The 22,514-nt window shown below is 35.1% G+C and overlaps 1 protein-coding gene and 2 pseudogenes across 1 annotated transcript; 2 read left to right on the top strand and 1 right to left on the bottom strand.

Moving 5' to 3' along the window:
* Positions 1-5,314: 5,314 nt before the first annotated feature.
* Positions 5,315-13,508, bottom strand: LOC149494633 (eukaryotic peptide chain release factor subunit 1-2-like; annotated as a pseudogene).
* LOC149494634 (uncharacterized) lies at positions 8,964-10,048 on the top strand (annotated as a pseudogene).
* Positions 13,509-15,332: 1,824 nt separating the features above from the next.
* On the top strand, positions 15,333-20,692 carry LOC105628865 (Golgi transport complex protein-like protein). The gene is made up of 3 exons (XM_012210342.4): positions 15,333-16,490; positions 18,351-18,824; positions 19,539-20,692. The coding sequence occupies exons 1-3, from the start codon at positions 15,387-15,389 to the stop codon at positions 20,478-20,480; spliced, it is 2,520 nt and encodes an 839-aa protein (XP_012065732.1). The 5' UTR covers positions 15,333-15,386; the 3' UTR covers positions 20,481-20,692.
* The last annotated feature ends 1,822 nt before the right edge of the window (positions 20,693-22,514 follow it).

Here is a 22,514-nt window from a genome sequence, read left to right as displayed (position 1 = left end):
TACGTCAAATGGTGGGCGAAGGAAAAATAATTTTATATCTCTGACGTGTTAAGTGAGTCTGACATGTCAATTAACTTAAACATAATTAACACTTTTTAAAATGTCAAGTGGATCTTATATTTCCTATTTGTAATTCTGGTCTGTCATGTAAGCAAGCAATACTTAATTGAAAATTTTTTATGGATTCAGATACTTAATTGCAAATATTTTCCGTTGAAACACCAAAATAGAAAATTTTAGAAAGTTGAGATACCAAATTTATAATTAACCATATTTAAAAATTATTCTCTAAATTATACAATTTTAAATTGAAAAAAATTTGCGATATAATTAACAGAGAGAAATTATTTGGCAGTAATTAAATTATAGGCATCATTTTAGTATTTTAGATAATTAGAATTAAAACTGTTTTTTTTTTTTTGGAAGGAAATAAAACCAAGTTAATGTGTGTTCATGATTCTTTAAAAAAATCAAATTTCAAAATTTATAAAACCTCGCTAATCGCGTGGGTATACACCTAGTATCAATCTAGTTTATAGACAACTAGAGTAAAAAATATAAAATTTCATTATTGTTACAGAAGGTGCTTTTTTCCATTAAATTTAAAATATTTAAATACAAATCACAATATCAAAAATTTGCTCTATAACTTGTTACTTACATATTACGTTATAAAATAAACTATTTAATATATTTCTTTTAATTATGTGAATATAAAATACTCTTTCCAATAATATTATAAAAAAATTTTTAAATATAAATAATTATCTGATATTAAATTTATTTATTCAAAATAAATTGTTGAAAATCTTAGTAAACAATAGTTAATAAAATTTTTTATTAATTTTATTGTGAAAACATTTATAATGTATTTATTCAATTAAAAGCATGCTATATATGAATGACATTTTATTATCTTTTTACATAAAGAAAGTTAAATTATATAATTTAAATGTTTGACTTAAAATTTTTTCTCCTTTTTTTCTAATGATAAATTAAATTTTCTAATGTGTATAACCAAATTTTATATCATATATTTTCATGTATATTAGTATTACATCCATTTGATTTTAAATCATAGAATTAGTTAGTCAAGCTAAAAAAAAATAAATAAATGCGTTACTATTAACAGTTGTATAATATTTTAATTTATATGGATCTTTTTTTTCTAAATAGATTTTTTACAATTATTACTATAAAAAATTTTATGTTTATACACACGGGTAGATTTTACTCAATCTTTATTTAATTTATAATTAATGTCCGATTGTATAAATCAAGGCATATACATAATATTTTCTTACTTTTAATTTGTAGTTTAATTAATTTTAATTTTTATCCTATATTCATTTATATGTTTTTAAAAAAATCCATAAATAAAATATTATATTATTTACATATAAAATTTTTTAAAATAAAAAAATATTTAATTTAAAATTATTACTTAAGAACTTATATTATGTAAAAATTCTACACGATATGAATTTCATAAACTTTATTTTGTATAAATTGGAACCTAAATTTTGTAGTTACATTTTTATTTACAAATCTAAAAAAGAAAAAGAAAAAAGAACAAAGTGATTGTTGCCTGAAATTGTCATTGTAATAGACAATTCATTGAGCCATAATTTACTTGCTAGTAATTAATATGTACAGGAAAAATTTAATTCAATTCTTGCAATTGAAAATGAGTTTTTCCAAAAGGGAAAAAAAAAATGCAATGCTGAGTTCCCATGACGCATAACGGTTACGTAAATGGGAATAAATGATTATACTTCATCAAGAGTTTTGATCAATGATGTTTAATCCGAGGAATAAAATAGAGAACTAAACTTTCAAAGAAGTTTATTGATAAGAATAATGATCAAACGATAATGAATATGCCAATGATACAAAATAACCTATTTATAGGTTAGGCTAAAGCATAAAACCCTAAAAAATAATACAAAAGGCGTAACTAGACAAAATCCTAGTAAGGGTGGCGGCACGGGCGTGCTGGACATGACACGGGCGTGTCCTGGGCTTCCAGAGGCTGGCATGGGGCATGCTGGAAGTGACACGGGCGTGTCTATGTGCGACTCGTAGCTGGAACTGTCGGCACGAGCGTGCTCTGGACTCCTAGAGGCTAGCATGGGCAGGTTGGAAAGTGACACGGGCGTGTTTGTGCTCCTTAAGCTTGGGTGTGTCTCGCGTCCTGGACTTCCAGAGGCTGGCACGAGCGTGCTGGAAATGGTACGGCCGTGCCCCTTCTTCTTGGGTTTGCAGCGATCTAAATCTTCCATTTATTGAAGTGCAAGTTGCTCCACATCAATCCCCTCCACTTCAAAAGAATTCGACCTCAAGTGATCATCATCAGGATAGAAAAGGAATAAATCAGCAACATTGAAGGTCCTTAAGATCTTCATGTCTTCGGGCAGTTCAAGCACATAGGCATTATCACTGATCTTCTTAAGTACCTGAAAGGGGCCAATCTTTTTGGAATCAAGCTTCTTCTGTCCTTCGCCATGCTCCTTGCGAAGATAAACCATGACCCAATCACCCACGGTAAAAGATTTATAACGCCAGTGTTTATCAATTGCAACTTTATATTTTTCATTGGCAGCAGTGATGAATTGCTGCACTTGCTTGAATACCTCCACATGCTCGTAGCCAAGTTATTAGCTGCAATACTCTTCTTTACACTTGTTGGAAAGGAAAGGAGATCAAGAGGATGGGCTGGTACCTTCCGGTAGACAATTGCAAAAGGGGACATCTCAGTGGCTCTATGGATCAAACTGTTGTAAGCAAATTCTACTTGGGCAAGAGCAAGGTCCCACATCTTCTTCTTCTCGCTGCAAATGCACCTAAGGAGATTACCAAGGGTCCGGTTCACCACTTCCGTTTGTCCATCAGTTTGGGGGTGCGTAGTACTGTTGTAGCGGAGTTGAGTGTTAAACCTCTTCCATAAAGTTGTCCAAAAGTGAGCTAGAAACTTTGTGTCTCGGTTAGATCTGATGGTTTTGGGAATGCCATGTAATCGAACAATCTCCTAGAAAATTAACTTTGTTATATGCGAGGCATCATTAGTTTGCTTGCAAGGGATAAAGTGTGCCATCTTGGAAAACTTGTCTACAATAACAAAAATAAAGTCAGCTCCTCGTTGAGTTCGTGGTAAACCCAACACAAAATCCATGGATAAGTCCTCCCAGGGTTGTTCCGGTACAGCCAATGGAGTGTATAGACCGGTATTTTGGGAATGGCCTTTCTATGTCTGGCAAATTGAGCAATTCTGTACTAGCTTCCCTGCTTCCTTCTTCAATTGTGGCCAATAAAATCGAGCCTCTAACCCCACAATAGTCTTGTCTCGCCCTAGGTGTCCACTCAATCCTCCACCATGGATTTCTCGCATTAAATTTTCTCAGAGGGAAGACCGAGGGATGCACAGCCTGTTTTCCTTGAATAAACACCCGTCATGAACCAAGAAACTGTCGGTGGGCTATTTAGCATCAATTTTTACCCATATGTCAGCAAAATCTTCATCCGAGGCATATAGATCCTTAAGAAATTCGAACCCCACAATCTCTTGTCTAATTGTAATCAACAAGGTTGCTCTCCTACTCAAAGCATCCGCTACTGTGTTACAAATACCTGATTTGTGCTTAATGACATAATGGAAAGCACCAAAATAAGTTGCCCAATGCGCATGCATCTTGCTCACTTTCTTCTGAGTTTGAAAATGAGTTAAAGCCTGATGATCAGTGTAAATAATGAACTCACGGCCCAACAAATAATGTTCCCAAGTCTTGAAGCTCGAAAAACTGCATACAACTCTTGCTTATAGGTAGACCTCCTTTGTCTAACTTCATTCAATTTCTCACTAAAAAATGCAATAGGCTTTCCAGATTGAGACAAAATACCACCAATTCCAATCCCGCATGCATCACAATTTACCTTAAACAATTTATCAAAGTCAATTAAAGCAAGAATAGGGGCAGAAGTAAGCTTATCTTTGATCTCTTCAAAGCTTTTGTTTGCAACCTCTGTCCACACAAATTGACGAACTCTCTTCTTCTTCAAACAATCGATGATAGGAGCAATGATGCTGCTAAAGTTCCTGATGAACCGCCTATAGAAAGTAGCGGGACCATGCAAGCTACAAACTTCAGTGATGTTCTTGGGAATAGGCCAATTTCGAATGGCCTCAATCTTTCTGTCATCAACATAAATTCCTTCCGAGCTAACAATATAGCTAAGAAACAGAATTTGCTCGATCATAAAACTGCACTTCTTAAGGTTGATGTACAACTCATTTCTCTGTAAAGAATCCAACACCTGTCGAAGGTGTTGAAGGTGTTCTTCCTCGCTGCTACTGAAAATTAAGATGTCATAAAAATAAACAACCACAAATTTGCACAAGAAAGGCGTAAAACCTGAGTCATAAATCTCATGAATGAGCTCGGTGCATTAGTCAATCCAAACGGCATAACTAACCACTCGTATAACCCCTCCTTAGTATTAAATGCGATTTTCCATTCATCTCCCTTCTTGATCCTGATTTGATGATAACTGCTGTGGAGATCTATTTTGGAGAATATTGTAGACCCTGACAATTGGTCCAACATGTCCTCTAGACGAGGAATAGGAAATCGATAGTGCACTGTGATCTTATTGATGGCTCTATTATCCACACACATTCTCCAAGTCTCATCCTTCTTTGGTACCAATAAAGCAGGAACCCCACAAGGACTAATGCTCCCTCGGATATGTCCCTTCTTCAATTATTCTTCTACCTATTCTTGAAGGATCTGGCTATCCTTTGGATTCATCTTATAATGGGGCAAGTTTGGTATCTTCGATCCAGGGATAAAATCAATCTGATGTTGAATGTCCCACAAAGGTGGAAGTATAGATAGTCAACTACGGCATGAAACTCATCTAGCAACTCCTTGACTGGTGGGGGTACTAATGCCCCTTCTTTAAAGCATGTCTCTGGTTTGATCAGTAATGCCAATGCACCTCCGGACTTCTCAATTGCACTAGATAATTCCTGCACATTGGAAGAAACAGCTACTATGGATTTTTCCTCCACTTTAGAAGCTTTGGCAGAAGATCTAGAAGGTAAGACAATGATTTTCTTATTTTTGCAAGTGAACATGTATGAATTCTCTTTTCTCTTGTGCAATGCATCTACATCAAACTGCCATGGATGTCCTAACAGTACTCCACAAGCATCCATATCCACAACATCACAACTAACGGAGTTTGAGTATGACTTTCCCATTGATGTAAGAACCTTGCAAATCCGATTTACTTCAATCGTTGGACCCTCTTTAATCTACCTTACCTTGTACGGCGAAGGATGTGGTTCTGTGGGTAAATTTAGCTTTTCAACCAGCTGCTTGGCTATCAAATTTTCACAACTGCAATTGTCGATAATGAGTCGGCACACCGCTTCACCAACACGACATTTAGCCTTGAAAATTTTCCTTCGCTGAGTTTCACCTTCTTGTTTTGGTGAGTACAATATTTTTTGAACAACATATGTAACTTCACCATCTTCTGAACCAGCCAAGGATCCATCATCTTCGTCTTCTACTTCTTCAACCTCAACCACCTCATCAACTACATTCACCTATCGACGCCCATCATTAGCCCCCCTACGTTCTGGACATATATTAGATATATGCCCTTGTTTCCTACATCGATAACAATAGTCTCCAGTTGGCTTTTGATACGGATTTGGTTTATTGTTTCTATCTTCCACGGGAGCCTTTCTTTAAGAGTCTTTATTTTCTTCTCTTGGAATATGCGGTAAATTCTAGTTAGTAGCAAGAGTTACTGCTCTTGAATTCTGTCCTCTAAAATTTTGACTGAACTGTTGATTTCCGGATGGATAGGGTTGCCTGAAATTCTGGTTATAATTAGGTGGTTGCTAAGGTTGCCAATTAATTCTATCTTCTGCACGTTTGGCCATCTCAATTGCATCTGCCAAAGTGAAAATTGCAGCTACACCCATCATACACATTATATCATGATTCAATCCCCTCTGATAATGAGCCACTTGCTGGGATTCAGTCTCACAATTGTCACATCAAGCCTGCAATCTCAAGAATTCTTCCATATACTCATCTACCTTTTGATTTCCCTAAAAATAGTCATGGTACCTATTATACAAGATTTGGGAGTGATCACTAGGGAAAAAACGATGCTCAATCATCTGTTTCATTAAGATCCAATCTCGCACAGGTTCAACCCTTCGACGATGGCATTCGTTTTGAATAGAATCCACCACACTGATGCACTGCCCTTTAGTTTATAGGCCACAATGGAAACTTTACATTCATACTCGACATTCATGATCTCAAAGAATCGTTCGACCTACGCTAGCCAGATAAGAGTACTTTCTATATCTAATGATCCTGAGAAAGGTTGAAGATCTAACTTTATTTTGTATCAGTCATGAAAATTGTCAACATTCCCTCTATAGTCTCAACCTCCATCATAATGATTTTAGTGTCTTGCATAATCTGATTGCTGTGGATTCAGAACTGCTATTCCAGCTGCAGGTTGTGGGTTTGCCTTGTTAGATTGCGAGAGTCAATTGTCTAATTTGTTCTGTTAACTCTTCGAACCTCGCCTCTATGGCTATGAGTCGTGTCTCATGATTGTTGGCCATGGAGATATTTTGCCTTTTGGCTCTTATACCAACTGACGCAAAACGGTTACTGAATGGAAATAAACGATTATACTCCGTCAGGAGTTTTGATTAATGATGTTTGATCCGATGGATAAAATAGAGAACTAAACTTTCAAAGAAGTTTATTGATAAGAATAATGATCAAACGATAATGAATGTGCCAATGATACAAAATAACCTATTTATAGGTTAGGCTAAAGCATAAAACCCTAAAAAATAATCAAAAAGTCGTAACTAGACAAAATCCTAGTAAGGGTGGCAGCACGGGCATGCTGGATATGACATGGACGTGTCCTGGGCTTTCCAGAGGCTAGCACGGGCGTGCTGGAAGTGACATGAGCGTGTCTATGTGAGAATTGTAGCTGGACCTACCGGCACGGGCAGGCTATACATGGCACAGGCATGCTCTAGACTCCTAGAGGCTAGCACGAGCGGGTTGGAAATTGACACGAGCGTGTCTGTGCTTCTTAAGCTTGGGCGTGTCTCGCGTCCTGGATTTCCAAAGGCTGGCACAGGCGTGCTGGAAATGGCATGGTCGTGCCCCTTCTTCTTGGGTTTGCAGCGATCCAAATCTTTCATATATTGAAGTGCAAGTTGCTCCACGTGATCCCAATTCAATTCTACTAAATATCGTAGTAATCCAACATCCAACTGGTATCGAAGAATTCCACTAATGCCACCAAATCCTTGGCAAAATTGTGATCCCTTTTGTGAGTTATCCTATTAAAGTCATTGTTTCTTGAATCTCCAAGTCAGCTGAGTTAGTCAAATCCTAGAAATTTCCCTAGTCAGTCTCTTCTTCTTTGTTCAAGATCTTTATAAAAATCGCATTCATCTTGTTGTGCTTCAAACCATATCGATTCATATTCAAACCTTTATAGCACCAATTTCAAAAGCATGCATAGTATCATTCAAGCAATAAACAAACTTTCCACTATCCCGATCGATTTCCTCAAAGAAGTTCAAAATCATTCGCCTCTCCTGCATGAACTTGACATTTGATAAAACCTCATATGACTAGTCAATTGCTTGATTGAATCCAATCTCTCCCCCATATGAAATGTCTACTACTTTGAGTAATTTATCCTGTAGACGAGGATTAGGCAAGTTCGATTGACTTAACTCTATCTTAATATCAGCAGAACTAGCAAGTATTAGTCCAGAAACTTTAGGCACACATGTTGAAGGATTTATAAAATGCTTTAACTTCTGCTGCCTTTGAATGGAGAGTCGACACAATTATGTGAGAAAGGCATCAAATCTATTCGAAGGCATAATTGTGTCGACTCTCCATTCGAAGGCATCAAATCTATTTTTTGATTGACCACCTCTACCATGTTTATTTGAAAGATCAATACTTAACTTTTCAAGGATTTCGCGATTGTTTCCTCTTAATGTCCCTACTAGAGTCCCTTTCCTATCAATAATTATAAATCCAAATCTATCATCAGAATAAAAAAGTTGATGCAGTGCTTCTGTATGGAACTTCTTATCACACAGGTAGAGGGATTGGCGTATAGGTTTAAAAGGCACAAAATCATAAGTAAACCTCCTTTCTTTTCCATCTTCAGTTACAACTAGTCTTGTATATAGGACAAGTCCTATGGAAGGAACCTCTTTGTAAGGTTTGAGTATTTGTAGGGCAAAGGTAATTGCATCTTGTACATATTTTCGGTTGACCTTACTCTTGATGTTTGCCATGGTTCAATATTCCTTGCCTAGCATTTTCGAAACTTTAAAAATTTGATCATTAGGACGTAACAGCAGCGAAATCATGCTGGTGCCACTGCCTTTGCAATATCAATGTTGAATAATTCTGTTTAATTATTTTATGTTACCGTAATTAATTTGTTTTTAGTGTTTGTTTTCTTAGTCAATGTTTCAGTCCTATTGTTTAGGAATTAGTTGATAATGTTCAGTAGAGCATGGTCACGTTAACAGCTGATATTTCTTAGTTTATTAAGATTTTTTTATTACTCTTTGTAAGCCTATATAAAGGCTATCAAGTTTCTTAATAAAAAAGTATCTTGAGCATCTTCTTCTCTCTTTTAATTTCTATTTTTCAAATTTCTACTAGTTATCGGTGTTATCAGAGCCTGGTTAAAAGAGAGAAAAGAGAGCTTAAGAGAGTGAAACACGTGAGGTTAGAAAGAAAACAAAAAGAGCAGCAGCCTTATTGTAACATCCTAGTGAGTTGGCTGTGTAACATATCTAATTGGTACCTCAAGTGTACAAAGGCTACAACTTCATACCCAAGCTGTATGTTTTAATGCAAGCAAGTCCTAACTTTACATTCACATAAGTCCACTTATACTCTCATTCTTCCCCAACAAGGTTTGATTCAACCCAACTCAACTTACCTCTATGAAATGACTCAACTCAACTCACTAGGATGTTACACTTATTTTTGTTTCATGGCGTTAGATTCTAATTTTATGCAGGCAGCAATTCCACATTTCGATGGTCACTATGATCATTGGAGCATGCTGATGGAGAACTTCCTGCATTTAAAAGAATACTCGTCAATCATTGAAAATGGAATTGGTGCACCAGTAGAAGGTGAAACTTTGACGGATGTCCAAAAGGCAGAGTTCGAAGTAAGAAAGCCAAAAGATTTAAAGACGAAGAATTATCTCTTTCAAGCTATTGATCGTACCATCTTGGAAACCATTCTATGCAAAGAAACTTCCAAGGATATAAGGGATTCTATGAAGAAGAAGTATCAAGGCTCAACTATAGTGAAACGTGCACAGCTTCAAGCTTTGAGAAGATACTTTGAAACTCTACAGATGAAGGACATCGAATCTTTTACTAGCTATTTCGCAAGAACCATGGAGATATGCAACAAGATGCGATTTCATGGTGAGAAGATGGTAGACGTAACCATTGTGGAGAAGATATTATGCTCTCTAACGTCAAAATATGATTATGTTGTGTCCTCCATTGAGGATTCAAAAGACCTAGATCTATTATCCCTTGACGAATCGCAAAGCTCCTTATTAATGCATGAGCAGAAAATGAACCGAAGTTCAAACATGGAAGAGCAAGCTTTGAAGGCTTCTACTTTTATTCCTTCCTCAAATTCAAGAGGTAGGGGTAGAGGAAGAGGAAGAGGAGGTCGAGGCAATGGAAACAGTAGTAGGAATTCTAAAGGTGATGATTAGAACAAAGGAAGAGGACATGATCAACATTATGATAAATCCAAAATAGTGTTTCAGGTGTCATAAATTTGGTCACTATAGCTCCGAATGTCACACCAAGTTGCCAAATGATGCTGATAAAGGAGAGTAGTCAAATTATGCTGAAAATGATGAAGGAGAAACTCTTTTGATGGCTGTTCAAACAAATGATAAACCCGACTCTGATATTTAGCATGTTGATACCGGCTGCAACAATCATATGTGTGGAAGTAAGTCTTCTTTTGCTTATCTAAATGAAAATTTTCAATCTACAGTAAATTTTGGTGATTTATCTTCTGTAGATGTGAAGGGGAAGGGTGACATTAAAATTAGAACCAAGAGTGGTTTTATAGAAAAAATTGCTAACGTGCTTTATGTTCCTAGTTTGAAAAGCAATTTACTAAGTGTTGGGCAATTGCAAGAAAAGGGTTATATAATCACTATTCAAAATGGAGCTTGTGAAATATATGATCCTTCTAGAGGAGCCATTGTTGTTATTCTAATGAATTCAAAAAGATTGCTCCCTTTGAAAGTTGAAAGCGTTCAATCATGTTTTATTGCTGAAGTAAAAGATATTTCCTGGTTGTGGCATTTTCGGTATGGCCATTTGAGTTTCAATGGATTAAAAACTCTTCATTAGAAAAATATGGTACGTGGACTTCCTTAAATCTCCATCAAAAGTTTGTGAAGAATGCGTTGTTGGTAAACAACCTCGTTCTCAATTTCCTCAAGAAAAGTCATGGAGAGCGAAGGATGTTTTTGGAGCTGATTCATTCTGGCATTTGCGGACCGATAAAACCATTTTCAAATGGAGGTAAAAGATATCTAATTACTTTCATTGATGATTATAGCCGGAAAACGTGGGTTTATTTTTTTACAGGCAAAATCTGAAGCTTTTGGAATTTTTAGAAGTTTCAAGGCACGTGTTGAGAAAGAAAGTAGGAAAGCAATAAAAACTCTTCGCACGGATCGTGGTGGTTAATACTGCTCAAATGAATTTGAGAGTTTTTGCGAAGCTCAAGCAATTCGCAGAGAGCTTACAACTGTTTATACACCACAACAAAATGGTGTATCGAAAAGAAAAAACAGAACCATCCTTAATATGGTGAGATGCTCGCTTGCTAGGGGAGGAATTCCAAAGACTTTTTGGCTTGAAGCTGTACTTTGGAGCATTCATTTGTTGAATAGAAGTCCCACTTTTGCTATTCAAAAGATGACGCCGGAAGAAGCTTGGAGCGATAGAAAACCAACTGTGCATTATTTCAAAATTTTTGGTTGTATAGCATATGCACATGTCCCAAATGAAAGAAGAAAAAAGCTTGATGACAAGAGTGAGAAGTGTATTTTTTTTTAGGTGTTATTGAGACATCCAAAGCATTTAAATTGTTTAGTCCATTAACAGGAAAAATTGTAACAAGCAGAGATGTGGTCTTTGATGAAGAAAGCATTTGGGATTGGAATGGGCAGCAGCCTACTCCAATTATTCTTGATGATGAAGTCGAAGAAAAAGTGCAGCCAACTGAAAATTCAACAAATAATGTTCTTATAGCTGAAGAAAGTTAAGTAACTTCTGAAATTCATTCACCAATAAGCAGAGGAGCAGCTGATTTAGCTCAAACTTCCTTCCGTACTCGAAAAAGACCTGCTTGGATGAAAGATTATGAGCTAACAGGAGCTAATTACAATGAAGAATCGGCCACTCATTTTGCTTTGTTTACAGATTGTGATCCTACAACCTTTGAAAGTGTTGTCAAAGAATCAAAATGGAGGAAGGCAATGGATGATGAAATTGAAGCCATCAAAAGAAATAATACTTGGCAGCTTTGTGATCTCCCAAAAGGGAACAAAACCATTGGTGTAATGTGGGTTTTCAAAACAAAATTGAAGGAAAATGGTGAGGTTGATAAGTATAAAGCGCGTTTGGTAGCGAAGGGATACAAGGAAGAATATGGCATTGATTACACTCAAATTTTTACTCCGTTGCATGACATGATACAATTAGATTAGTGATAGCGCTGACAGCACAAAATTCTTGGCCAGTTTTCCAATTATATGTTAAATCCGCTTTCTTGCACGGTAACTTGGAAGAGCAGGTATTTATTGATCAACCCCCTGGTTATATTAAGATTGGAAATGAGCATAAGGTCTATAAATTGAAAAAAGCTCTCTATAGATTAAAATAGGCCCCACGGGCTTGGTACAGTTGCATTGAGACTTATTTTTTGGAAAATGGTTTTCAAAAATGTCCATATGAGCATTCCCTTTTTGTTAAAATTGGGAATGAAGGCCAAATGCTTATTGTTTGCTTATATGTAGACGATCTTATATTTACCAAAAATGGCAGTGGCATGTTTGAAAAATTCAAGACATCTATGATGGTTGAATTTGAGATGTCAGACCTTGGAAAGATGCATTACTTTTTAGGCTTATAGAGAGTACAATCTAAGATGGGGATTTTTGTTTCTCAAAAGAAATATGTGCTAGAAATTTTGGATAAATACCAGATCAAGGATTGTAATCCTGCATCTACTCCATCTGAATTTGGTTTTAAGCTTCACAAAGATCCCGAAGGAAAGAAGGTGGACAGCACGCTTTATAGGCAAATTGTCGATAGCCTCATGTACTTGACCGGAACAAGACCGGACATCATGTATCCAGTGAGTCTTATAAGCAGATTTATGGAGAATCCAATTGAAATGCACTTGCTTGCCATCAAGAGAATTCTTCGTTACTTGCAAGGAACAAAGGATTTTGGTTTGTTTTATAGAGCCAACGAAAAGTCAAAGTTTAATGGCTTTATTGACAGTGATTATGCAGAAGATCAAGATGGAAGAAGGAGCACTTTAGGATACATTTTTATGTTCAGAACAAGACTTGTTTCATGGTCTTCCAAGAAGCAGCCCATTGTCACTTTGTTAAGTACAGAAGCAGAATTTGTTGCTGCTACATCTTGTGCTTGTCAAGCCATTTGGATAAGGAGAATTCTTGAAGAGTTGCAGCTCAAACAAGAAGGAGCTACCACAATTTTTTGTGACAACAACTCAGCAATTAAACTCTCCAAGAATCCAGTATTACATGGAAGAAGCAAACATATCGATGTGAAGTATTATTTTTTGAGAGATTTGTGTAATGAGGGAAAAATTGAATTGAAGTGTTGCCCAAGTGAAGATCAACTTGCTGACATATTTACTAAGTCTCTCAAGTTACATTCCTTCCTAAATTTGAGAAGTTTAATGGGTGTTTGCAGCAGAGAAGGTGCAGAGCTATAAACTGAAGTTATAAAGTTTTCAGTTTAAGGGAGGGATTGTGAATAATTCTATTTAATTGTTTATGTTACCGTAATCAATTTGTTTTTAGTGTTTGTTTTCTCAGTCAATGTTTCAGTCCTAATTGTTTAAGAATTAGTGGATAATGTTCAGTAGAACATGGTCACGTTAGCTGATATTTCTTAGTTTGTTAAGATTTTTTATTGCTCTTTGTAAGCCTGTATAAAGGCTATCAAGTTTCTTAATAAAAATGTACCTCGAGCATCTTCTTCTCTCTTTTAATTTCTATTTTTCAAATTTCTGCAAGTTATCAATAAGAGATCTAATTAGTCTTTTCATTTTCCACATCTCAAGGTTCATGTCAACAGTTTCTTAATTCTTTGTCATTATAGTGTATGCCTGTATACAAAAAAGCGAATAATAATAAATTTAACAAAAAAGCGAATAATGATAAATTTAACTGATAAAAGAGCAATAAATTATAACAATTGGAAACAAATTTATTGTTGGAGAAACAAAAGTGTTTTTAAGATATAATTTAGAAATCCAGATGTATTTTACTCATTAAAAAAAAAAAAACCATTTTTACTAGAGAAGTGATGAAGAAGAAACCAACGAAGGGAAAATATTTTCTCCAAGAAATATTTATTTAAGAAGTTAAATTCTCTTAAGTGGTTGGCTATAGTGATTTTTATTATCTGCTGTTTATATTTGGTAGAGGCAATTGAGGAACTTAATTACCATTACTAATTAGTTTCTAAAAGTTGAATAAACAAACATAAGATTATATACATAGCTTGCTGGGAATATAAAATTCAGCCAAATAAAATTAAAACTCGATACTATTACAAGTATTACATACAAATTAAGCACTCGAAATCAGTCTGCGTTGTAAAAACCCTAATTAATGTGATGAACTATCTAGGGTTTCTTGATTTAATAGGCAATTAAATCAAGAATTCATTCATAAAATGTCTACCAAAGAATCCCACATAAGCTATTTTCGAGTGCGGATGGAGATTTCATATTCCATACCATAACGATCTAAAAAAATAATAATATCGTTGCTGTCAAAGGAAAAAAAATTACCTGAAGAGCCTTTGCCACTATGGTTGCTTCCTTCTTATTCGATTTGATTTGTTAAGGATGGAGCTCTTTTATTTATAAGAAGTTGGAGTCCGTGTCTTGAAGGGAAAGAAATTTGATCGTCAAGCTAGTAAAGATACTCAATTATTTATTTTCTATATCTCATTTTATTTGTATAATTTGATTAAAATACGCATATTAAAAATTTAATCAATAAAAATTAATTTACATTTTTTTTAACTTTAATAACTCATTAAGATATTAAAAGCCCTTCATTCAATGAACTATTACAAAAGTTATTATAGAAAAATTAATTGTTTAGATGTCTAAATTTAAAAACGTTGCAAATATTTTGAAACATAAAAAAAAAAAACATAGCAAACAAATAAAATGGGACGGAGAGAGTATATTTTAATAATTTTGTATATTAAATATTTTATTTGGTTAACCTAAACGGTTTTCTACTAATTAAATTTATTTATATGATAAAATAAATAATATGTTAGAATCATTAAAATTGTAATTTAAATCTTTATAAAATAAGTTCCTACTTCTCAATTAAAAAAATTTTAAACCGATTAAAATCCGTAATTAAAATAAAAAATAAAATTTTTAATCAATATAATAATATTTAATATAAAACAAAAAATCTGTAGTCAGCCAACTTCCCTTAAAGTTCCAAGATCGCTACAAAAATATATCCTTTCATATGGATTTAATTACTTCCCTTGCAAAATGCAATATAGATGCCTTATATTACAAGTACATATATATTATTAATTGTTTTTTTTTTTTTATAACCTGCATTGTATGTTATTCGTTTAATTCTGTCGATATTTTTACTTGGTTATTTTTCATATAATATTAAATATTTATTAAAAATTTTCTTTTATATTGTGTATATTCCTTTAATCTCTCTAATTTTGATGTAACTACTTTGAAAATATTATAGAATATTAAAAAAGTAAAATTTTTTAAAAATTTTGGGAATTTCCGCAAGATTTTTTGAGTTTGCAATTAGACAAATAATATTTTTAATTATATTAACAGTTAAAATTTATCTAAAAAACAAATTAAAGTTTAGTGAAAATCCCATAGCAAAAAAAAAAAAAAAATAAATGAAACCACTTGGCTACCAGCTAGTAACAGACCAGAAACAAACAGATTGAGGAGAAAGAAATGGCTTCACCAGCAGCGCTGCAAAGATCACAACTCTCTTCGTCTTCTCCGTCACCTCTCCAACGATTCTCTACCTTCAAAACTCCTTCCTCTTCCTCCTCTCTACCATCCTCCACTGCCACTTCCCCCTTAGACTCCTTTGCCAAGGACCCTATTCTTTCTCCATTTCTATCTCCATCCTTCTCTTCCACTTCCTTCTCCTCTGCCGCCCTTTCTTCCGGTTCTCCTGCCTCCACTGCCGAACACCTTCACAACGCCATTCGTCTGCTCGAATCTCAACTCCGAACTGAAGTCCTCTCCCGTCACTCCGAACTTCTCAATCAATTATCATCTCTCAAACATGCAGAAGTCGCTCTCTCCACCGTCCGGTCCGCTGTCTCCTCTCTCCAGTCCTCCGTACGCCGTGTTCGATCGGAGCTTTCTGAACCCCACAAATCTATCCAATCCAAAACTCTGCAACTTTCTAATCTCCATAGCTCTACTGAACTTTTGCAGCACACTATCCGTGCTCTCCGACTGTCGAAGAAGCTCCGCGATCTGATCTCTGTGTCGGAGGTAGAGCCTGAAAAGCTGGATCTGGCCAAGGCCGCGCAGCTTCATTGCGAGATCTTGAACATGTGCAGTGAATATGACCTGATGGGAATCGATTGCATAGACGAAGAGCTCAATTGGGTTAAAGAAATTGGCGAAAGATTGCGAAACGAGGCAATGAAAGTTCTGGAGAGGGGAATGGAGGGATTGAATCAAGCTGAAGTTGGTACAGGATTGCAAGTCTTCTATAATTTGGGAGAGCTAAAAGTCACCGTGGAGCAGCTTGTTAACAAGTACAAAGGGATTGGAGTGAAGAGTGTGAGTATGGCATTGGATATGAAGGCCATTTCTGTAGGAGGTGGTGGTAGTGGATATGGACCTGGAGGAGTAAGAGGGAGTGGAACACCGCAAATCGGAGGAGGAGCAAAAGCCAGAGAAGCGCTGTGGCAGAGGATGGCAACTTGTATGGATCAATTATATTCCATTGTGGTTGCTGTTTGGCATTTGCAGAGGGTCTTGTCCAAGAAGAGGGATCCTTTTACGCATGTCTTGTTGCTTGATGAGGTTATTAAGGTGAGAGGGAATGCACTTACCTACTTTTATTTTATTTTATTTTTTCCCTTTGAAATGAATCTGACGTTTGATTGCTGTGGAAGGTAATGAATTTAGAAGTCAAGTCTTGAGAAACTGAGAGTGTGTTCAACTAAGAATGATACGTTAGTAAGTTTCAAAAAAAGAATGATACTTACTATGGACTAATTTGTGTTCTATAAAACCCAGTGCAAAACCATGGCTTTATAGGAAACTAACAGATGTATAATTTTTTTTAAAAAAAAGTTATATTTATCCTCTATATTTGAATTTGAGATTGAACCCGTGTTTCTGCAATTTCACCAAAAGCTATGCAGGAAATAATGGTTAAAGTTGATGGTTTAGTGGAAACTTAAAAGCTTGAATATTAGTAACTATATAAAAATTATAACCGAATTTTGAAGTAATGGGATTGTCTGGGAACTATATCCAGGCTTTCTGGCATTTGTGCACTAAATATTTACATAGTCATCAAGTTTATTCAAGATTCAAATGTCATATATTTTGTTTTATGGCTTATGGTCACATATAAAACCATTCTAATTCCATGCTGTTTATCTCTTAGCAACAATTTTCTCGATTTTGATTGATTTTAAACCATTAAAGAATTTGAGCCACAAAAAGATAGAATTTAAAGCAAATGCATCTTCTTGGAGTTCTGTAGCTTAAAATTTCATTAAACATAGAAACATATGCATTCATGAGTTGAGTGGGGGGGGACATTGTACAACATAATATCCAAGAAGAAGAAAATATTGTATAATTAGCAAAGGAATATAACAATAACCATTTAGTGGTTGAGAATAGCAAGAAATGGATTTGGAAGAGTACTTTTATGCAGAAGTAAATGAAATAAAAGTTTGCAGTATACGTGACACTTCTAACATTTTTCATACTGGGAATGTAAATTGCTTCTGTTCAGTTGCTGCAGGATAGAATTGGCTTATACTTATATTTCATTGGTTGATCATTTGACTTAGTTTGTTTTTCTTACCACAGCAGACTATTAAGCTTTGGCCATTACTATTTTTCCTGCTTTTCAACCTTTTTTATCTATAACATTGTGAGGGCAGGGTTCAGTCCTACTTTCCCCATTACTAATTACTCCCTCTGTCCCATTTTATTTGCATAGTTTGACAAAACACGCATATTAAAAATTTAGTCAACAAAAGTTATTTTGCCTTTTTTTACCCTTAACTCATTAAAATATTAATAAAAGTCCATTTAATGAACAATCATAAAAGTTATCATTGGAAAAATAATTGTTTACATATCTAAATTTAGAAACCTTGCAAATATTTGAGGATATCCAAAAAAGGAATAACAAGCAAAAAAAATGGAAGGGAGGGAGTATTAAAAACATTAAATTAATGCTTTCTTAGAAGTGTTTAAACTCACATTTTTGGAGCAAAAGAAGATTGCAAAAACAGTTTCCATCTTAGAAGGACAATAAGTTGGATTTGAATCAGATTAAAGTTTTGATTTATTTCTTTCTGAAGCTCATATGTATTAAGTTTTCTAATTCCTGTTGTTGGAGGACAGTACATCAGCCATTAGCTGCTTTTTCTTCTTCAATTTTCTCATATTTCCTTTTCAATATTCTGTATTTGAACTCAAATTAGTTTTAGTTCCCTGAGCATATGTGACCATTATGCTCTGCTCTCCGCAATTTTAGGACTTGATTGAAGAATCATCTTCGGATGGTTGACTTTTTCCTCTTATATGTTATGTCTCTTTGTGATTAAGTTGATTTTATGGGTGCCTGTGACTTGTAAGTGCTATCTTGATTTTCTGTTATGTCACTCTCTCTTCTTGCTTTGGCATTTTTTTATTTCCACATAGGAGGGTGATCCCATGTTAACTGTTCGGGTATGGGAGGCACTCGTGAAAGCTTTTGCAAGCCAAATGAAGTCTGCTTTCACTGCATCAAGTTTTGTTAAGGAGATATTTACTTTGGGATATCCAAAGCTCTTCTCAATGATAGAGAATCTACTAGAAAGGATCTCGCGGGATACAGATGTCAAAGGGGCTTTACCAGCCATCAACTTGGAGGGAAAAGAGCAGATGGTTACTGCTATTGGAAGTTTCCAGACAGCTTTTTTGGCTATGTGTTTAAGTCGCCTTTCAGACCTGGTAAATACTGTTTTCCCAATGTCCAGCCGAGGAAGTGTTCCTTCCAAAGAACAAATTTCTCGAATTATATCACGTATCCAGGAAGAGATTGAAGCTGTTCAGTTGGATGGGCGTCTGACTCTTCTCGTGTTGCATGAAATTGGCAAGGTTTTGCTTTTGCTTGCAGAACGAGCCGAATACCAGGTAATTATTGATAGAAAATAATGTTTCTCTGTTCTCTGTATATGCATGTGCATATGCGTGCATCTTATATTATTGGTCTGTATGTGGCATTGTTACTTATATGACACAAAGTTAATCCACTTGTATATCCTACTCAGAGCATTTCTGCAGTCCATGCTTTGGTCTTTTCTTTTTTATTTCTTCAAAACTTTTGGTGATATTGCTGCATAATGTTTTCCAATAAAAGTATTATGTTGTTATTCTTGCTGTTAGATGTTCCATTGTTTTGTTAAATGCAATTATTACCTTAATCCAAGGATGTTCAATTTCTGATACATGAATGGGTATACTTGGAAGTCCAGTGTCAAGTAACTTTGGTCCTTGCCTTTTATCATGATGCGCTGATAAAGATATCAGTTTTCCTGATGTCTCTTGATAGCATTTAGTTGGAATGGATTTGTATAAGTTGTCAATGTAGTAAAAAGTTGGAGGTGATTGATCAAGTAGGTTATACACTAGCAATTTATTCTCTTTATGTTATTCGATAATAATTTAGCATTCCTGTATTTGTCTTGTTCCACAGCAAAGTGTAAAATACTTGAACAAATTATGAATACCTAAAATAAATGTGATTTAATTCTCTTGAGACCTGTACGACCCCATCCTCGTTAAGATTTCATGGTTACCAAGCTGGCATTGTCATTTTAAAGGTAACAGATTGCATATGATTGACAGATATCTACTGGTCATGAGGCTCGTCAAATTACAGGTCCTGCAACTCCAGCACAAGTCAAGAACTTTGCTTTGTGTCAGCATCTGCAAGAAGTTCACACACGCATATCATCAATGATTAGTGGATTGCACAGTATTGCTGCAGAAGTGCTATCTCCCTCGCTGGGTGCAATATATGGGGTTGCTCGTGATTCAGTTACACCCTTGTTCAAAGCAATGGTTGATCGTCTTGAGTCATGCATCTTGCAAATTCATGAGCAGAAATTTGGTGTTCTTGGCATGGATGCTGCAATGGACAACAATGCTTCCCCATACATGGAGGAGTTACAAAAATGCATTCTTCACTTTCGAACTGAGTTCTTGTCTAGGCTGTTACCTTCTTCAAACAGTGCTACAACTGCAGGGACAGAAACTATATGCACCCAGCTTGTACGAAGCATGGCATCAAGGGTTTTGACATTCTTTATTCGACATGCTTCTCTTGTAAGACCCCTTTCAGAATCTGGGAAACTCAGGATGGCTAGAGACATGGCTGAGTTGGAGTTAGCTGTAGGCCAAAATTTGTACCCAGTAGAACAACTCGGTGCACCCTATCGTGCTCTCCGAGCATTTCGACCACTTATTTTCTTAGAGACATCTCAACTTGAAGCATCTCCTCTTCTTCAAGATCTTCCACCAAACGTCATATTTCACCACCTTTACACCCGAGGCCCTGATGAATTGCAGTCCCCGCTACAAAGAAACAAACTCACACATCTACAGTATTCATTATGGCTTGATTCTCAAGGGGAGGATCAGATTTGGAAAGGTATTAAAGCAACGTTAGATGATTATGCTGCCAAGGTTAGATCAAGAGGAGACAAGGAATTTAGTCCTGTATACCCTCTTATGCTTCAATTGGGGTCGTCCTTGACAGAGAACACTCCTGCCTCCCAAAAGCCTTGATTTCCTTGCCAAGGATTCTTCACCTCTTCAAGGGTATATAGGAAAGACAGAAGTAAGCTTGACAGAGTATGTGTTTTCTTTTGGTTTAAATTTTATATTCATTTCTGTTTTTGGCTAGTTAACTGATTTACGAGCTCGTCACCCTATCTAATTTTGTAGAGTTGATATTGATTAATTGGTTATGGAAACATGCATCGACAATTATTATTTTATTTTTAACTAACAAGTAGCTTATTCTATTTTTAACTAACAAGGAGCTCATTCCGCTGGTTTTAATAAAGTGTATATCTGTGTTCTTGTCTCCTGTGCGCGGGTGCGTCGCGTTTTTGTTAGTCCTCTCTCCCTCTCTCTCTCTCTCTCTCTCTCTCTCTCTTTTTGGTAATGAAGAAAAAAAAAAGAAGACGCAAGTAGCACATTGCCCTTAACATTGTAGTATGTGCTTTCTGATGTGTATGGTGAATGCGATAATTAGATGGTAAAAAAATGTGCTTTTTCACTGAAGGAATAATAAATAAAATGATAAAAAAGGACAAAAGTCTTCTAGAAAAATGATTTTATGTGGGAATAATTACTATTACATCTCCACGTAAAGTCATAATTCATTAGATGATGGTCGTTTTTTTTTTCAAATACATTAAAACCTTCCTATATATTAATTCTGTTATATTATTTAGTCATTTCATCCAATTTATATATATATATATATATATATATATATATATATATATATATATAACTATTTGTCAATAATCTAAAATGGTCGAAAAATAGATAAAAAATTTTAAACCTAAAAATACGCTCATAGTAATATGTATCCAATACAATTTGTCTTTCTCTATGTTTCTTCCTTCTATGTGTAGGCTGGCCATGGAATTCTATCAGCGCCTTCCTTTTTCTTTCTAGGGAAAATTACTTTTAGGTCTCTAGATATTTACAAAATTTATTAATTTGTCTTTACTGTTTATACAAATTATTTCATAGTCCTCAACATGTGCTTTAGTCTAACTTTTTAGTCCTTCCATAAAAAAAGTGATATTTTTTCCGTTAATTTTACATCAAAAGATAAAAAAAATAATCTTATTTTATCATATGCTATATCATGCACACCATCATCTGCAATAATATACCCACATATTCCACCTGCTGCTCCCCAAACTGGCATTTAATAAGTTTTGTATATAATGGATGTTGTTTCATGGTCTGTAACACTAATTCAAGGTGCTGCAAGTGTAATTCTTACTTTTACTAAGCCATTCAGATTTTTGCTTCTTCGACTTTTAAAAGCTACCCTTTAATTTTGAATCAGATTCTAAGAATGCAATAACTTGGATGCTACATAAAGATAAGCGACCTTGGAAATGGTGGAAAAGTTTTAATAAAATGGAAGCTCTTTCTTTCGTTTGTACTTATATTTCCTTCAACTTGGTCAGGAGACGTAAGAACGAATTTGTTGAAAAAACTTGGATGCTACATAAAGATAAGCGACCTTGGAAATGGTGGAAAAGTTTTAATAAAATGGAAGCTCTCTCTTTCGTTTGTACTTATATTTCCTTCAACTTGGTCAGGAGACATAAGAACGAATTTGCTGATTTTTCAACTAAAAAGGGTGTTAACGCTGCAGTGGACTTTTTAGCTTAGCTGTAGTTATTTTTATTGTTGCTTGATTGTAGGTGAGTTTTTTTTTGGGATATTTTGCATCTCTTTTGCTTAGCTCAAGAGAATGAGAGGTTTTCCTAATCCCGCGGTATTATTTTTTGCCAGGTTTTTAACATTTTCAAGTTAGTTATAAGTGTATTGGGGAACACTATTGACTTGGAGTAGATTCTTGAAAATGCTCTTTTTCTGATATTTTTAATCCTAATAAAAATTTTTTTGTTGCTGATAAAAAAAATGTTATAAAAAAAAACCAACACAAACTTCCTTTAAAAGGACTTGAAAACTGTATTCATCAAGGACTAAAAAGTTGCTAAAGCATTAGTTAAGCTAAAGGGCATAACCATAAACTCATAATGCCCCTCATATGTCTTAAAAGCA

Source organism: Jatropha curcas, chromosome 7 (genome assembly GCF_041381405.1).
Source record: "Jatropha curcas cultivar XTBG-Jc1 chromosome 7, XTBG_Jcur_1.0, whole genome shotgun sequence".
Lineage (NCBI taxonomy): Eukaryota > Viridiplantae > Streptophyta > Magnoliopsida > Malpighiales > Euphorbiaceae > Jatropha > Jatropha curcas.
The sequence above is the reverse complement of the archived record's forward strand: the minus strand, read 5'-3'. Positions and strand labels throughout refer to the sequence as shown.